The sequence below is a fragment of the Pocillopora damicornis genome, chromosome 2 (assembly GCF_964200805.1).
Source record: "Pocillopora damicornis chromosome 2, jaPocDami1.2, whole genome shotgun sequence".
Classification (NCBI taxonomy): Eukaryota; Metazoa; Cnidaria; class Anthozoa; order Scleractinia; family Pocilloporidae; genus Pocillopora; species Pocillopora damicornis.
Window position 1 is genome coordinate 19643328 of NC_142671.1, and position 16629 is coordinate 19659956.

Sequence of the window (16629 nt, forward strand, 5' to 3'; positions counted from 1 at the left end):
CAAAGCCAATGAGATTAAAGTATTCTAAGAACTCAGAAGTTCTGTCAGTGAGTTTTCAGTATGGCTACTGGAATGAACATGGATCAGATTATGACAAATGTAAACAAAGGGGACCCGAAAAAATTTTGTATTGGTATCCAATTTTGATTGATGTTTTCTTGTTTATTTTAATTGTGGTTGTCCCGGGAGACTAACTTAGTCAGATAAACATTTAAACATATTTTATTATCCAATATAATAACATGTACATTTTTTTAAAGGACAACTCAAATGTTATTGTTCAAAGTGTACACAAACTTGACTCTCAAATGCCAATCAGCTAAAAGATTTTTTGTCATTATTGTGAAAAGTATCACTCCTAGTTTAGTTCCCTGAGGCACACCTCTCTTGAGGAATTCCAATCTGATAGTGTTGCACCTATTCTTACGGCCTGCTGTCTGTCTGTTAGGAACACTGCAATACAAGTGAGGAGCGTGGGATCAACCTCTAGTTTTCGCAACTCAGTCATTAAGATGTTATGGTCAATTAGATCAAAGCCTTTCCAGAAGTCAGCAAAGAAGACCTGGGCTCCTAGATCAGCACAATCTACTGCCTCTTAAATGGCTTGTAACATGAATAGAAGAGCATCTGTTGTCGAGTGGCCTCTACATGCAAACTTTCGCTGGTCGATTTTTCCATGTAATTATGGCAGTAGTTTATTGCATGTGAATCCCTCCATGACTTTTGCTTGTGTACAAGTGAGCGCTATTGGTTGGAGATCACTCTTTATTTCTCTTGGTGGGTTTGCCTTCAGGATTGGGGTGACAATGAAAGATTTTAGAAGTGATGGGATCTATCCTTCCTTAAGAGACTGGTTGTTTCAAATGACGGGAGCTAACTTGTGCGCAAAGTCCTTAAGCTGTTTATTTGGGATATTGTTGGGTCCTACAGCTTTTGCAACATTAAGCGACGACAGGGATCGGAACACTTCCTCATTGGAGACAAAAAGTTCCTGTGGTACCAGGCTTGGGGGAGAGTCACCGGTCAAAGGTGTAAAATGGTCTGTAAGACTTACAAAAAAGTCGTTAATCTTATTTGCAAGTAATTTGGTATTCATAGTATCCCCAAGAAACAGATGGTACCACTCCTGCTGAATGTCCTGGCCTGTGAGTGACTTTATTTGCCTCCACCAGTTACTGAAATAAGTGGATTCCTCTTGAGCAACTTTATCGTGACAGTAGTGATTTTTAGCTTTTTTGACCTCACCCTGGACCTTGTTCCTCCAAAATGTGTAATTCTAAGAGTCCTTTCCATGTCTGAGAAATGCAGATTGTCTCTTGCGAATGCAAGATTTCAGTTTTTTAAAAATCCAGGGACAGTCAGTTGGGTGTTTCTTAACTATTTTTCATGGAAGGAAGGAATCAATAGCAGAAGTAAGTTCCATCATCAATAGCCTGAACTTGTCTTCACAAGACTCAGTATTAAGAATGGAGTACCAGTCCTTCTTGGTCATCCAGCACCCCAGTGCACACCATGCACTGTCTTGCATATCATGTGACTATTTTCTTAATGACCAGTTTGTGTTCAGATGATATCATTGGTCTGGCCAAGATGATATAATGATCAGATGATGTGACTTTGGGCAATTGTGATACACTGAACAACTTTGGTCTATTTGTAAAAAGCCAGTCCAGCATGCCTGAGTCTCTAGTTTTGAAAGTTACATGCTGCTTAAGATGGTTGGCTTGAGAGATATCTTTTGACTTTAATCAACAACAACAACATACTTTATTGACTTTCCCCAAGGGGGCTTTTCAAAGACAATGTTATAAAATAATCCTATTACAATTAAAAATCCTATTTACAATTAAAGATGTTTTAAAATCTGAATGTTCTAAAAGAAAAATGAAAGCATACAAATATATAAAATTACAACTGTGTGAGTAATTTGGTCCTTAAACGTTTTTTAAAAACCTTAACGGAGTTGCACAGTTTTAAGGAATTATCCAAAGAGTTCCATAAGTTTACAGTTCTATAGAAAAATGTTCTCTGACCGCTAGCTGTTCTAAAGAATGGAATTTGCAAAAGCTGCGAATTTCTGGTGCTACGTCAACTAACCTCGGCTCGCTTTATGAATTTTGATGAGAGGTAATCTGGAGCCTGACCAGTCATGCATCTGAAGGCCGTAGTAGCGTTCCGGTAGTAAAGCTGGCTTTGAACTGAAAGCCAATTTAGTTCCTTGCGAATTGGTGTAACGTGGTCAAATTTATGCGCACCGCTAACAATGCGGCATGCGAAGTTCTGCACCGCCTGTAACTTGTCAACATTACATTTTGAGGTATTTGACCAAACATTGGAACAATAAAATAACCTGCTGAAAACTAAGGAATTAATAATCATCAAAAGTGTACGTTTGTCGAAAACATGCTTGACACGGTTTATTTGGCTGAGGCGGGACATGCACGAGGAAGCGGTCTTAATTATGTGTTCATCGTAAGTTAAATTAGAATCCAAAATCACACCAAGGTCTTTGGCGGTGTCTGCAGGGACGATGTCCTCACCCATAATGGAAAGGGAGCGAAATTGCAATTTTGCACGCATCTGCCTGCTGCCAAATATCATCAGCTTGGTTTTGCCAGGGTTAAGTAACAATTGGTTGTTGGAACACCATTCTCCTATTTTAAACAAGTCGTCTTCCAAATCAGCAATTGCATCCAGGTTGTCTTTAAGTTCGAAAGAAGTGATGAGTTTCGTATCATCTACATAACTCTGAGTGCTGCATTTCTGTGGGATCGATGGAAGATCGTTCGTATATATGCTAAATAGTAGTGGGCCTAAGATACTTCCTTGAGGGACGCCGTTGGTCACGGACAAAGGCTCAGATAGCGTTGAATGGATTCGTACTACTTGTGTCCTGTTGCTTAGGTAACTACGAAACCATTGGAGAGCGTCTCTGGAAATTCCGACATCTTGCAATTTTAAAATTAACGTGTCGTGATTGACGCTATCGAAAGCTTTGCTCATATCTAATAGAACAACTGCCGTTAACTTCTTTTTGTCAATCGCGTTAAGAATTGTGTCAGTTGTTTCAATCACAGACGTTTCATACGAATGCCATCTCTTGTTACCGCTTTGGCTCTTTGATAGGGTGTCATTCGATTGCAGATACGAGGTGAGCTGATTATGTACTACCCTTTCGCAAACCTTTGACAAGACTGGTGTAAGTGAGATGGGTCTATTATTGTTTGCCTGTTCCTGGTCGCCCTCTTTTGGGATTGGTGTAACCACAGCTGTCTTCCATTTTGATGGAAAAACACAGTTTTGAAAGGATGCATTAACGATAGACGTTATTGGGTGAACAATTGGATTAAGGCAATCCTTGATGACACGAATCGGGATTTTGTCTATCCCTGGGGCCTTGTTTGAAGGCATTGCTGCTATCATACGTTCTATTTGTTTATAATCAATGGTACTCAGTGTGAACTGGTCAGAGAGAGCGTATTGTCTCGGTACAAAATAATTCTGATTTAGTGTTAGGTTGCATTCATTAGCCAGGGACGTAATTTTGTCAACAGTGCTCTGACCAACAGATACAAAAAACTGATTAAATTCGTCTGCAACAGCTTTGTCGCTCTTACTGTATGTTCGCTGAGATGTAGATTTGCAGGGGATGCACTGGCGAATTGCTTTCCAGATATTATTGGTGTTATTTGGATTCCTCTGGATTTGTTGGGCCACAAATTCCTGTTCAGCAATTCTGATTTCCCTCTTTACTTCCTGTCTGAAATATCTGTAGGCAGTCCAAGATAGCGGATCATTTGTTTTCTTTGCTTTCTTACGCCAATCATCCCTGGTCTTCATCAATCCCCGGATGTTGTCTGTTACGCATGGATTTGGTTTACAGTTTAATCCTGTTGTGTAATGATTGAAGTTGCCGGTAATTATAACCAGGGCATTTGGCTGGTCAGATAATAGCATGTCAAGATTTCTTTGAATGTGTTGCTGCAAAGTCACATTCTCAGCTTCACGGTTACTAGTAGAGTGGTATATCACACCTAACACAATTGATGTAATTTGTCTTGGTAGACTATGCGGCCTCATTGATATCCAAATTGATTTGACTTCATCTTGATTACAAGATTCTAGGAGTTTACATGGTACTTTGTGATCTAAATAAATACACACTCCTCCTTCTGTAGTAATTTGATCCTTGCAAAATAGATTGTAACCAGGGATAGCAACACAAGAATCTGGCACCTGAGGCGATAGCCAAGTTTCAGTAATGCAAATAGCACTTATAGAGTTGAGCTCCGCAATTTTTTGAATCTCATCCACCTTGTTCGTTAATGCTCTCACATTTGTTGACAGGATAACAGCTACATCGTAAGATTTCTGATGTTTGACCTTCCTTAAGACGCTTTAATTCACTGCTCTCCCTGGTTTATCAAATTTGCGGATGGCTATACTGCTTGTTTGGGGTTGTTTACCAAGTTCGCTACAAGTTATCCTACATAGAATTGGTCTTTGACTGGCATAAGGCTTCTCTCCTTGGGAACACTGAGCACCACGGTATCTTAGAAGCCCATTTGCCTTAAGTCTCCCGAGACAAGTCCTGAATTCCTGATCATGGTACTTTTGGGAACAAAGAGCAAATAATTCTTGTTGGCTATAAATCCTGCAAGCCGCAAATGATGACAAATGGGGGTTGTCCTTGTTGTTCGGTCTTTGCAGCTGTAAATTGACCAAGCTACTGGTGTCATTCTGAGGCTTTGGAGGTCCTGGGTTGGCATGAACATCCATACATTCTGTAAGATCTTTAGGTGGAAGAAAGACGCAAATAGAACCATGCCTCCTTCATTCTACAGCTGGTCTATTTGGGGCATTCGATAGGTTTTTGTTCAACCAAGTTTGTCCAGCACACTAAACAGTGATTTTCACATGAAATAAATGGCTATTTGTCGACTTTAAATCCTTACCTCTTGATTTAACATATACCTAAGGCAAAAACATCAATGAAACTTACTGACTTACACCATTGCTGCTCTAGCTTCCTTCGTTTCTTCTTCTCTACGTCAATAGAGTCATTATACCAGGGTGCATGGGGTCTAAGAATAATTGTGCGCTTCTTAGGGGGTGTGTGTGTCTAAGAGACTGGTCAGCGTACTCTCAAAGTTCTCTACAATTGGTGTAACTTCCATATCTTGATGATCAAATAGGAGCATTGAAGACATGATGTCAGTCTGCAGTAATTTAGTGTCTACCGATCTAAGCTTCCTGTAAGTAATATCTTTCTGCTCAAGTAGTGGCAAACAATATAGGGTTGATTACACCTAGCATAACGCGGACTCCAGACAAAAAGTCCTCATCAGCACAAGTGATGAGCAGATCTGAGGTATTTCCATTCTTGTGAGTTGGTCCACTTACATGTTGTTCAGGGTTAAATGTCTTTAGCATGCAAAGAAACTTCTTTGGATAGGTTTCTGATGGCTTGTTTATGTGAAAATTGAAATTGCCAGTGAACAAAAGCTTAGATGAAGAAGTTTCTAAACGTTCCAGTAAGGTATTAAATTCACTGAAAAAATCATTCTCTTTTAAGCCGTTCTCTTTAGATGGCAGAGGCCTGTATATGTTGGTGATCAATAGAGATCTCTAAAAATGCAGGAACCAAGCTTCTTTCATGATGCACTGCAAATGTATAGTAACCATGGTGCAATGCAAACATAAGAGAATTATAAAACTTCTCATTCTGTGATTAAATGTCTTAGCTATGGGCGAGATCGAACTGACCACGGGGGAGAAAATTAACTTTTTAAGCATTTTTCGTAGCTATAAAAAACTCCAGACTTGAACTATTTTTTTAGACATCATCTCCATTTTCAAGACTATTTCCAGGTCTGGAAAATTAAGACTTTTTCAAGAATTTATGACTCTGTACAAACCCTGTTCTTTTTACGGTACATGTATTCACACTTTCAGTGATTTTTAAATGTTTTAAGGTAGAATGACCTTTAGATAAGTACTGTACAGCGTTAAAAGGTTTTGACTGAATTAAAGCTACTTGATGTTTCTATCTCTTGCTAATTATTTTCCCGAATATTGGCAAAGATCAAAGTCATCTGAAATCACTGTAAAGAAAGTTGATTAACTGATGCAGCATTTTTATGTACCTTGACTTTAACAGCACAAGTTGCAGTTGCCCTATACTAATTTCTATATCATTTGAGTACTTTACCCTGATAGCATTGCAGATGAAACAGAACTGTAAGTAAGTTTATTAAATCTCCACCCAGTGGCTCTTCTGATTTAATTTACAATAATTGGAAATGGAATAAAACTACCCATAAAAGTTACAATAATATCATGATAAAGAAACAAATACAAATAAATAATTAACATATTCTTAAAATTCTATACCTAAAAAAGATTCCTACAGACTGTCATATATTTCGCATTTTACTGCACGCTTGAAAACTGAGAGTGTTGCACTATTTTTCATTTCTTCACTTATAAGAGAATTCCAGGCAGTGATTGCTCTATAACTAAAAGACCTCTGTGCTGTGGCTGTCCTACAAAAGGGTACAACTAAGTTGTCTCTAGATTTAGTATTGTAGCTGTGGATAGCTGATCTTTTGTTGACGTAACACTCTAAGTATGGTGGTGCAAGGCCATTGACTATTTAGTATAGCATCGTTACATCACGTATTAATAACTGGTTCTTAATAGAAGGCCAACACAGTGCCTGCAGCACTGGTGAGATGTGATCAAACTTCCTGCTGTTTGTCAACACACGGGCAGCAAAGTTTTGTACAAGTTGCAATTTGTTTCTGTTGTGCGCAAATGTTCCAGACCAAACTGTCCAGCAATAAAAGAGTTTACAAAAACTAGACAATTCAGAATGGTGGTAAGTACTGATTTGGAAAACAAGTGCCTAGCTCTGCTTATCTGGCATAGGGTAGAAATAAGAGACGAGGTCAGGGTGTTAACGTGTTCATTAAAAGTAAGGTTCAAGTCCAATATTATACCCAGGTCTTTGACTGAGGACACAGGAATTAAGTGTTGCCCAGGAAGGGGGACTCTGATATCAGGAACCCCACTTAAAAGCTGTTTCGTTCCAAAAAGAATAAGTTTAGTTTTGTCTGGATTAATAAGCAACTTATTCATACAGCACCAGGAGGCAATAAGTCGGAGATCTTCCGAGACTTTTGCAAGGCAGGAGTCAATATAATTCAATGAACATGAAAGATAAACCTTTGTGTCATCAAGATATGACTCTACGCTTAAAAACTTAACAACGGACGGTAGGTCATTCATGTAAAGGCTGAACATGAGAGGCCTTAGAATGGACCCCTGTGGTATGCCATGTGTGACAGTTAACTCACTAGTGCAAGATGTACCGAGTCGTGTTGAATGCATTTGGTTTGTAAGATAGCTCTCAAACCACTTTGACGCTTCATTTGACACACTGAGCCCTTTCAGCTTGGTGAGGAGAGTTCTATGACATATGCTGTCAAAAGCCTTGCTCAAGTTGATTAGGACCATAGCCGTGATCTCCTTTTAATCCATCACTTTATATATATGACTGGTGACAAGCAAACTACCACCTCTACCACTAACATGAATGCAGCATTTGTGTTCTTCACCAAAAGAAGCACCAAGGTCTTGTAGTCCAGTACAACTAAGTTCGTTAACAGAAATGGGAAAGCAAAAGTTAACATACTAAACTTTCCGGAAAATTAATCTCCGATGCATCTAAAGAAAAGGGTAGTCACATCAATTACTGACCTATAATAATAATAAATTCCAGGTTTTAGTTCTTGCTGCTGCAGTTTAATTTTGAACTTGTTTTACTAAATAAAAAACTCTTAATTTACTAAAGTTTGACTATTGCTTCTATCTAGTTCTAGTCAGACTACCAATTGGGTAGAAACAATAAATTGTTGTAAAAAGTATTACGAGTAAGAAGTCGACCTTTAAAGCAAATTCCAAGACTAATACTGCGCCAGTAGGAGAGTTAACACAATGAACCAAGGCACGTCCAGATAGTGAAAGGCTTTAATCGCAACAGGGAAACTAGACTCCGAACGAGTAACAAACAATATGGCCGACGCGACGAGGAGAAAAGCGGTCAAAAGCGCATGCTCAACCCAGATACCGCTGACCGGTACTGGCGTGACTTCTTTCTTTTTTTTTTTTTTTTTTTTTAAGGAGAAACAAGAACTAAAAACAATTTAACATACACTTAAGACTAACTAACAAATTGACACGCGCGGGCGAGTCAAAGTTCAGAGTTTAAAGATCGGTGTTCAAAGTTCAGTGTCATAATCTGCAAAACGAGAAGGAGGACGGCGGGTGCGCGATGATCTCCGTAGGGCAGGCGGAGAAGGCACCGCTGAGGTGGCTGCATACTCCACTGGGGAAGGATCAGGGCAGGGCGACTGTGTAGCGAAATCATCCATGGTATGGTCAACGGGAGAGGCAGGGGCTGGACTGTAAGACTGAGGGTTGACAACTGGTGGGTGTGTGGAAGCTGCGATGGCCTCAGGGATGGCAGGCAAAGAGGGGGGAGGGTGAGTCGTTGTAGTAGGACCATCTTCGTCGTCAGAATCAGAGTAGTGTTTGCGTAGGGTCGGAGAGGCACGGAAGGGATCACCCAAGTCAGATGGGACCTTGAAGCACTCAGATAGCTTGACATGGTACGATGAACTTCGCAACTGGGATCCAATGAACTTTTTGATGTTGCAGAATGGAGATCAATGGCTACAACGAGATAGCGGTCACGAGCACGAGACTTGTTGAGGTCAGAATGAAGGTACACAAGATCACCAATATCGATCAGGGGGGTAGGACGCCTTGACTGACCAGGAGCTTTGGAACGTTCACTGAGGGGATGGTTGGAGAGATGCTGCTCATGCTGGAGGGAAATTATGTGGTCATCTGGGAGGGGTAACTGCTTGTTTGAGAACTGATCCCGCTGGGTCCACATTTCTCGAGAGGAAAGCCCTCTTGAACGGATACGTGAGTTTAAGGCTGAAGTGGCTACGGCAAGGGTGAGGGGAGAGACAGAACTACCGAGAGGCTCCTGACGTAACAGCTCATTCTCCAATTCCTGGACTGCTCTCTCTGCAACGGGGTTCTTGTTGGGATTTTTGGCATGGCCAAGCTCAATTGTGATTCTGTGTTTCTGTAAGAGTGAATCATTGACAAGGGCCTTGAATCCGGGAGCAGGGTCGGTGCGGATCACAGGCAGGTGGACCATCCATGGGGCGCATTTCCACGCAAAGCTTTATAATGGCATCACGCAAAGTTTGGTGGCGTTCGTTCTCAAGAAAGAGACTGGACGTGTAAGAGGTCACTGTTTCACGGAGTACAAAGATAAGTTGGCGAGAACGTTTTATGACATCTGCCGCAAAGGACTGCCCAATAGTTTCAGGTGGAGGCGAAGTGGACTGGTCAATTCGTGCTGTTGGTGATCTCTGAATTGCTGCACAGGAGTGGCATCCATCGGAAACACGGGAGACTGCCTTGTCCAGGTCGAGGGCAAACAGATAACGCTTGGCAACCATTTTTAACTGGTGACAAGAAGGGTGGCTGAGCTGAATGTGAAGGGCTGTCAAGAGGCCATCCAAGGCCTGGCGAGGGACAATAATACACTCTCTGGTCGGTGACAAGGGATCATGACGTTGGACGACGAGTAGGCCATCACTTGCGATTGAGGCGACCTGCAAATAGCGTTTGACGTCCTTGATGTTTGTGAGCTTCTTGGAAGGCCTTGTGCCTTGGACAAGGTGTGCGTGCGTGCGGCGTAGGTCTGGGCATTCAGACTGTATGGCCAACCAGGCCGGACGGCTAGTGAAAGGGAGGCGGGCATTGCCTTGGAGGATGTCCTGGACAGTCGCGGCTCGGACAACAGAATCTCTGGTTGAGGCGATAAACAGGCAAATCTGACAGGTTTCATTCTCACAAGGGGCAGCATTTTGACTCGCAAAGTCTGACTGGAGGATAGAGGCGCCGGAGACGTGTCGCACTGAGGCCTGGTAGCGGCTGACAACTGACAGGAAAGTAGATACGCGAGGACTTGCGGAGAACTCGCCACGGCATAGCTTCTCATAAGCCTGGACGCATGGCTTACTGTCCGTTAGGATACAGGCTTTATTGGATGACTGGATGAGGTATGGACTGAAGTGCTTTGTAGCCGCAGCGATGGAGAGGGCTTCTACTTCGCATGGAAGCCACGTTGTCTGAGTGCCCCGCAGCTTAGCGCTGAAAAAACCGGCGATGTGTAGCTTGTTGTTGCGCGTCACATAGAGGGTGGCGCCTATTCCTGGGTCCTTGACTGCGCCATCGGTGACGACCCATAGTTGGTCCTCAGGTCTAGGTAAGGTGATAGAGAGGGCTGAGGATAGGGCCTTCTGAGTGTTATGGAATGCAGCCCTGAGACTATCAGACCAGGTGATGGATTCTTGTGAAGTACGTCCAGCTGTGACGGCATCCAGCGGGGTTAGATAACTAGAGCACCGTGGGATAACACGAGACAGGACTTTGTACGCACCAATGAACGATCTCAAACGACCAATGGTGTTTGGCACAGGGTATGTGGCGAGGGTGTTGAGGCGGTGGGCACTGGCAGACAGGGTACCGGCAGACCAAATCCAACCAAGGATAGTGGTTGACTTGGGGTTGATTATGGTCTTGTGTGCTGACAAACACAGGTTGCATTTGTGAAGAGCTTGCAGGACCCTCTTCCAGTTGTGGAGTAACTCTTGAGGGGTGTTGCCCCCGCAGTATAAATCATCGGCGATCTTGGCCACGGCTCCATCTTGAAGAAAGGGGCCTAGAACACGGCACATAACCTCCTCTAGAGCAGTCTCTGAGCCAGGCATTCCCATAGCAGAGCGGGCATACACCCGTACGCCTTTAAAGGGGGTGGCGACACCGCAGTACTTCATGGACTCTTGGGCTAAAGGGATCTGGTAGAAAGCACTTGTAAGGTCAGTGACAATTATGTGTGACCATTGGGCGATGAGCCGTAATGTGGAGTCAACATCGGGTAGCAGGGATGGTTGTGGTTTGCTGTATCTGCCCACATCAGAAAAGGCGGTGACGAGACGGGAACCTCCATTAGGCTTCTTAACAAGGAAAGATGGATTGAGGTATTCAATGGTGATACCCACATCTTCGGGGCGGCGGAAGACTCCAAGATTCTCTAGGTCGTCAAACTTTTCCTGGAGCTCGATGAGCTTATCCCGTGCGTATTGGGGGAGGCGACCCTTCCGCTGAGGAGGTTCGACAGGACCCATGTTGACTTTGGCCTTGTATGCGCCAGCGGCTCCATTGTATCCAGGGAATTGCGGGTCAAATACAGTGTCGTACTCTGTAAGTAGTGATTGGAAGTCTGCACGAATGGTTTGGGGAAGAGTGTTGTCTGGATCAACCTGAACGGATGCAGAATAACGTGTACTGGAGGGCGGCAACGGGCGCTGAGCAGTAGGTGGGGTTGATGATGGGACTTCGGGGGGCTCAAAAACAGGGATGACTTGGCAGAAGTGTTCGTGGCGCTTGAGAGTGCGGGGTACGCTTGATAGGTTAGGAATCCGTATGGCTCGGGCAACGCTGGAAACGACACCAGGTTGTGGCCACAACTGGGATGGCTTCAGATTGTGTGCACTGGGTGCGTCGATGCGAGGCTCTAGTGCGTACTCCGAGTCAGAAGGTGCATCGTCTGGTAGACGTACTTCCATGAACTCTCCAGGCCACACTGTCTGGGATGGAGCAGGGGCACGTAGGACAAATGCTCTACGTGCGGTTGCATGAGGGTTGGGTGGGGATTTGGACCCATACGTGTAGAGGGAGCCATTGCCTAGTAGTACCTCTCTCTTAGCAGGTCGGACAGCGATGTCATTCGTCTCCATAAAGGGGGTACCGGCAAGTACCTCAACATCAAGATTCTCAACTACGAGACCTTCAAACGCGAAGTTTGTGTGGTCCCGGGTGAAGGTGGTACGAATTTCTCCTATCACCTGGAGCTGAGACGAGCCATCAGCCTGTTGGACGGACTGGGCACTTGAGATTATTGGACAGCCGAGGTGTTTCGCGGTTGAACGGCGTATCATATTTCCAGTTGCACCGCTGTCGAGGGTGACGCGCACCACTCGATGATCATGAAAGACATCCATGTAAGGGGACTGGCGGGTCTGCACACGGTAGGCCACCATGTCCGGGCCTGGCAATGTTGTGTCAGGGTCTGGTGAATCAGAATCAGGACTGGTCTCAGTTTCTTGGTCATTGTCAAGGATGCCGGCGATCTGTCGTGCTTTCACCATGAAACGCCTGTCACTGTCGGGGAGGAAGGTACACTGACTGAGGAAGTGGTTTGTCATAGAACGGCCAGCCTGTTTACATAGAGGACAGACTTTGTCTTGGCGGGGTTGTCTGGGACGGGCTCTAGGAACACCCCTGTTACTCTGACGAGGGCGACGAAAATCGTCTGCAACAGCAGCACGCAGGATTCTGGCATCATCCGACATGCGGATTTCCTCGAGTAAGGAATTGAGGGCCTGCGAGATCTCAGGTTTGATCGAGGCAAGAGTACGGGATCTCAACTCTGTACCATAGCGCTGCTTAACCAGTCATGGGAGACTGGGGTGAATGAGGCGTAACCAAGTGAGGACCACAAAGTTTTCGAGTGTAGGGGTTAACTCCTCATCCTCCTGCACTGCTTGGCCATTGTGGGTTAAGCCGTTGGCACGTAGCAATGAATCTTCTACGAATGCTGTGAGGCGCTGGTACAGATCTTCGGGGCGCTCATCAGCAGCTAGGTGTATTTCGGAAAAGTCAATGAACTGAGCCCCGGTGACTTGGAAACCAAAGTGCTGTCTGATGGTTTGCTAGATGAACTCGAGGGATGTAGAGTTTTTCACCAGAGTATTTCGAGAGATAATTGGACAATAGTTGGCGATCTGTCCTAACATCAGCTCGAGGAAGTTAACCTTTTGGCGGGCTGTCAAGCGACGAGCTAATGGCACTGATTTGCCATCGTTGTGAAGACCTCGAAGCGGCTGACCCCTGGTCTTTTTTAACCATGTAAATCCATCTGCGAGGAAGGGAGCGAAGTTGCTGTCCAAAGAAAGAGTGTAAATGAGGTTTTGCTTCCAGTTTTCAAAGGAATTGATAGATTCCACTTTGGAGAGGCACCACTGCTTCGGTGCACGGTGTGTTGCAGCCATATTTCACGTTTAGGGCTCTGGAACGTGTTGACACGGCGAAGGATACACTGTTTTGGCTCACGTGGACGAGGCGAAAAATAGCCTTCTTCGGTGAAAGTATGGCCTGGGTAGAACCGAACACTGCCACCACGCCAGTAGGAGAGTTAACACAATGAACCAAGGCACGTCCAGATAGTGAAAGGCTTTAATCGCAACAGGGAAACTAGACTCCGAACGAGTAACAAACAATATGGCCGACGCGACGAGGAGAAAAGCAGTCAAAAGCGCATGCTCAACCCAGATACCGCTGACCGGTACTGGCGCTGATTCTTACCAAGAAATTCAATGGTGTAATGTGTACCATCAACTGTTATTCCTTGTTCCTTCAATATTTTCTTCTGGTGGTTGATATCCTCAAGAAGAATCTTGAGGTTATCTCTGTCAAATTAGGGATATTGATATCAATCCACTTAGATCTCAGAGTGGATACATGACCTGGTGATATTGTTATGTTGCAACTGAGTGAGGCTTACAAAAATCTGTCATGGTGTTATTTAAGTTAAATGCACATACAACCACAAGCGTATTCTAGCCAGAAGGTAGTGGAGAGTTCAAGCAAGTTGCAAGTTGGGTCACCAAATACACACATGTTTGAAAGCACCATTACCAAACTTTCCCTGTTTCTTTCGCACACGTCATGGACGTCCTTGATAATGCAACTGCTTCGCTGGTTCATCAACAGCACCTTTTCTGGAGTATTAAAATCTTCCCTTTTCCTGATCTTCTTTAGATTTAAGGAAACATTCTTTTCTTCAGCTCTTTGCAAGTTTCCACTGTTTGGGGGTCATGGCCACAGATGATGACGTCTTGTTGGTTGGTGTCGTTAGCATTTCCAAGCGCCATGAAGCACATGGTCATTCTTTGTTTGCTTTTGTTTTCTTTGTCAACAGACATTTTACTGAGATCTATTGTGTTCAGCAAATCTCTCAGCTGCGAAATTAACTCAGAGCTTTCTGAAGAAGAATGGCAAAGCAGAGTGGTTATCAACCCAAACGAGGAACAGACAATTTCCGTTGCATTTGAAGACTTCTTGTTAGAGTAATGGTGGCCATCTTGCAGCCGAACGTAGGCACTGTCAATGCTTTGAAAATCGCCTGGAGAACTGGCGACAACAGTCAACCACATTAAGTATTGCCTTGGCATTGATCCACAAACTTTCGAACTAATAATGAACCTAGTCAATTGTGGACTTAATTCAGGGCTGATGACGCGAGTGAAGGGTGAGAAACCCTTCCTGGCTGCCATCTCTACTGCTACTGAATCACGCGTTTGAAATATGAAATTGCAAAGAAAAGATAGGCGGACAAAAACCATGACATTTGAATATCAACAGAGTAACATTATCCAGCTGCTAACTCGAGAGTGTTGAAAACTTGAGCTACTCAGCCCATGACATATTTAATGAGATTAAATCAGACTAACTTTGGGATTATCACACCGAAAGACAAACCCAGCGGGCTTAATACTCACAGTGTAAAGCATTTGTGTCTTCTCATGGTTCTCATTAAAGACGGGGTGATTGTGGTTCGGTGGGAAGTGTTTCTTGACTTGGTTGAGGAAGGTTTTAGCAATACTGGTTTGGACATATTTGCTCTATGGGTGTTAAACCAGATGATGTTTCTATTTCTATTTCTTTTCATGGATGCAGTAGTGCTTTTCTTGCAGTAGTGAAGACTTTCATTGAATCCACTTGGTCTGAGGGCTTTGTCGTAGAGAGGCTTTTATTTATTTATTAAAAAATATTTAAAGAGGGAGCCCAGCTCGCCATAGCGGTTTTCAGTGAGGCCCTCAAAATTAGGAATATATAAAATAAATAATCGCGTAATTAATAAGTAAAAGCATAATAGTGGGAACTATGAAATATCTAAAACATGATATAAACAGAAAATAACAAAATCGATGAACATGAGATGATACACTAAACGACCATTAAGATTCAAAAAGTGTAAGCAATGAAATTTTAAAAGCATCATAAGGTGGACATCTCATGTCTTCTGGAAGGAAATTCCAGTCTGTCAATGCACTATTAAAGGATCTGAGTAGACCCCAGTTTGTGTTTGATCTAATAGATCCAATATTTTCCTTGGAGCGAGTGTTGTGGCTATGATAGTCTGTGCCTCGAGTAATCATGCTGTTTCTTTCACTGTCATTTATAAGTTTATGCATAAAAAGACATTGTTGCATTGATCTTCTGGATGATAGATTGATCCAGTTCATATCCAGAAGTGCTTGAGTTGAACAGGAAAATGTTGCTCGATCCAGTACTAGCTTAGCTGCTTTATTCTGAAGAACTTGAATAGAATCCATTAAAACTTTGTTATTTTTATCACCCCATATGATACTTGCATATTCGAGAATAGGACTATTGTTGACACATAGATCCTCCTAGCATAAACTGGGAGAAGATGCTTGATTCGTTTAGCACACCTAGCTTAGCTTAGGCTTAGCTTTGTTGAATGTTTCTTTGTCGAATGATAAGGCTGATAATCTGTGATTGATGGCTGCAGGTAATAGTTTGATGACAGAGGGTGTGTTGATGTAAAGCAGCTCATTGTTTGGTTTTCTGTATGGTTGGAAAAGTCCATTCTTCAAGTTGAGTGTGGTAGTCAACTGATTTTAAGTTGCTTTGAGTTGTTGTTTTCAGTCCGTGTTCCTTGAAGTGCCTTGTTATTTCTTTCCGTGTCCTTTCTGCTCAAAGGCCTGTGGTGTTCTTGAAGATGATCAGTTTGTCATCCCTGTAAAGTCAGATGTTGTTTGTTCCATATTTGTGTGCAAGGGCGTTTAAGATAATAAGTCCAACTAGTTTGCATACTTCTGCTCCATCAAAGCTTTCCATCGTTATGTCAAACATACCATCATTGTCTTTTTTCATCCAAGGTGATCCGTTGTAAAGAAGAATTTCTTTTCTATCTTGATTGGTGATCTTGGTGTGTTTCTTGGCAAAGTTGATAGTGTTGGGTAGTAGTTCTTCAGATATGGAAGGGTAGAAGCTTACAATGGCAAATACAGTGAAGGTGTGTTGATGCTTGTCAGGAATATTTATGAACTAGTCAATTACCGAGGAGGAGTTTTTCCATAAGTGAAATGATATATTTTTTTCTTATGTCGGTGTTGATTTTTTTAATTATTATTTGTTTACTTATTCAACCTGTTTTGCTTTTGGCTAGGTTGATTAGTCTGCAGGTTGGATTATTGGTGAAGTTCTTTATGTGATCTTTGAGTGATATGAAGGCTTGTTGTTTTGCTATGCGGTCAGTTTGGTCTAAGATGTTGAGTTGCGTTGCTATGGTTTCAAGTAACCATGTAACCTCAATAATAGAACTGAATTAATTTGCAAATGTTGCCATTAGAGCAAATAATTCCTAATGATTATCGATCTCAGATTACA

General features: G+C 43.0%; 1 protein-coding gene and 1 pseudogene across 2 annotated transcripts; both read right to left on the reverse strand.

The window, feature by feature from the left end:
• Positions 1–859: 859 nt before the first annotated feature.
• On the reverse strand, positions 860–4779 carry LOC149050229 (uncharacterized). The gene is made up of 3 exons (XM_089192282.1): positions 4467–4779; positions 2391–4355; positions 860–1041 (listed from the first exon to the last, which is right to left on the reverse strand). Exons 1-3 carry the CDS (start codon positions 4777–4779, stop codon positions 860–862), a joined length of 2460 nt encoding a protein of 819 aa, XP_089048408.1.
• A 3374-nt stretch (positions 4780–8153) lies between these two features.
• Positions 8154–15716, reverse strand: LOC149050230 (uncharacterized; annotated as a pseudogene). Its single transcript, XR_016183723.1, has one exon. The product of XR_016183723.1 is annotated as an uncharacterized LOC149050230 (transcript).
• Positions 15717–16629: the final 913 nt, after the last annotated feature.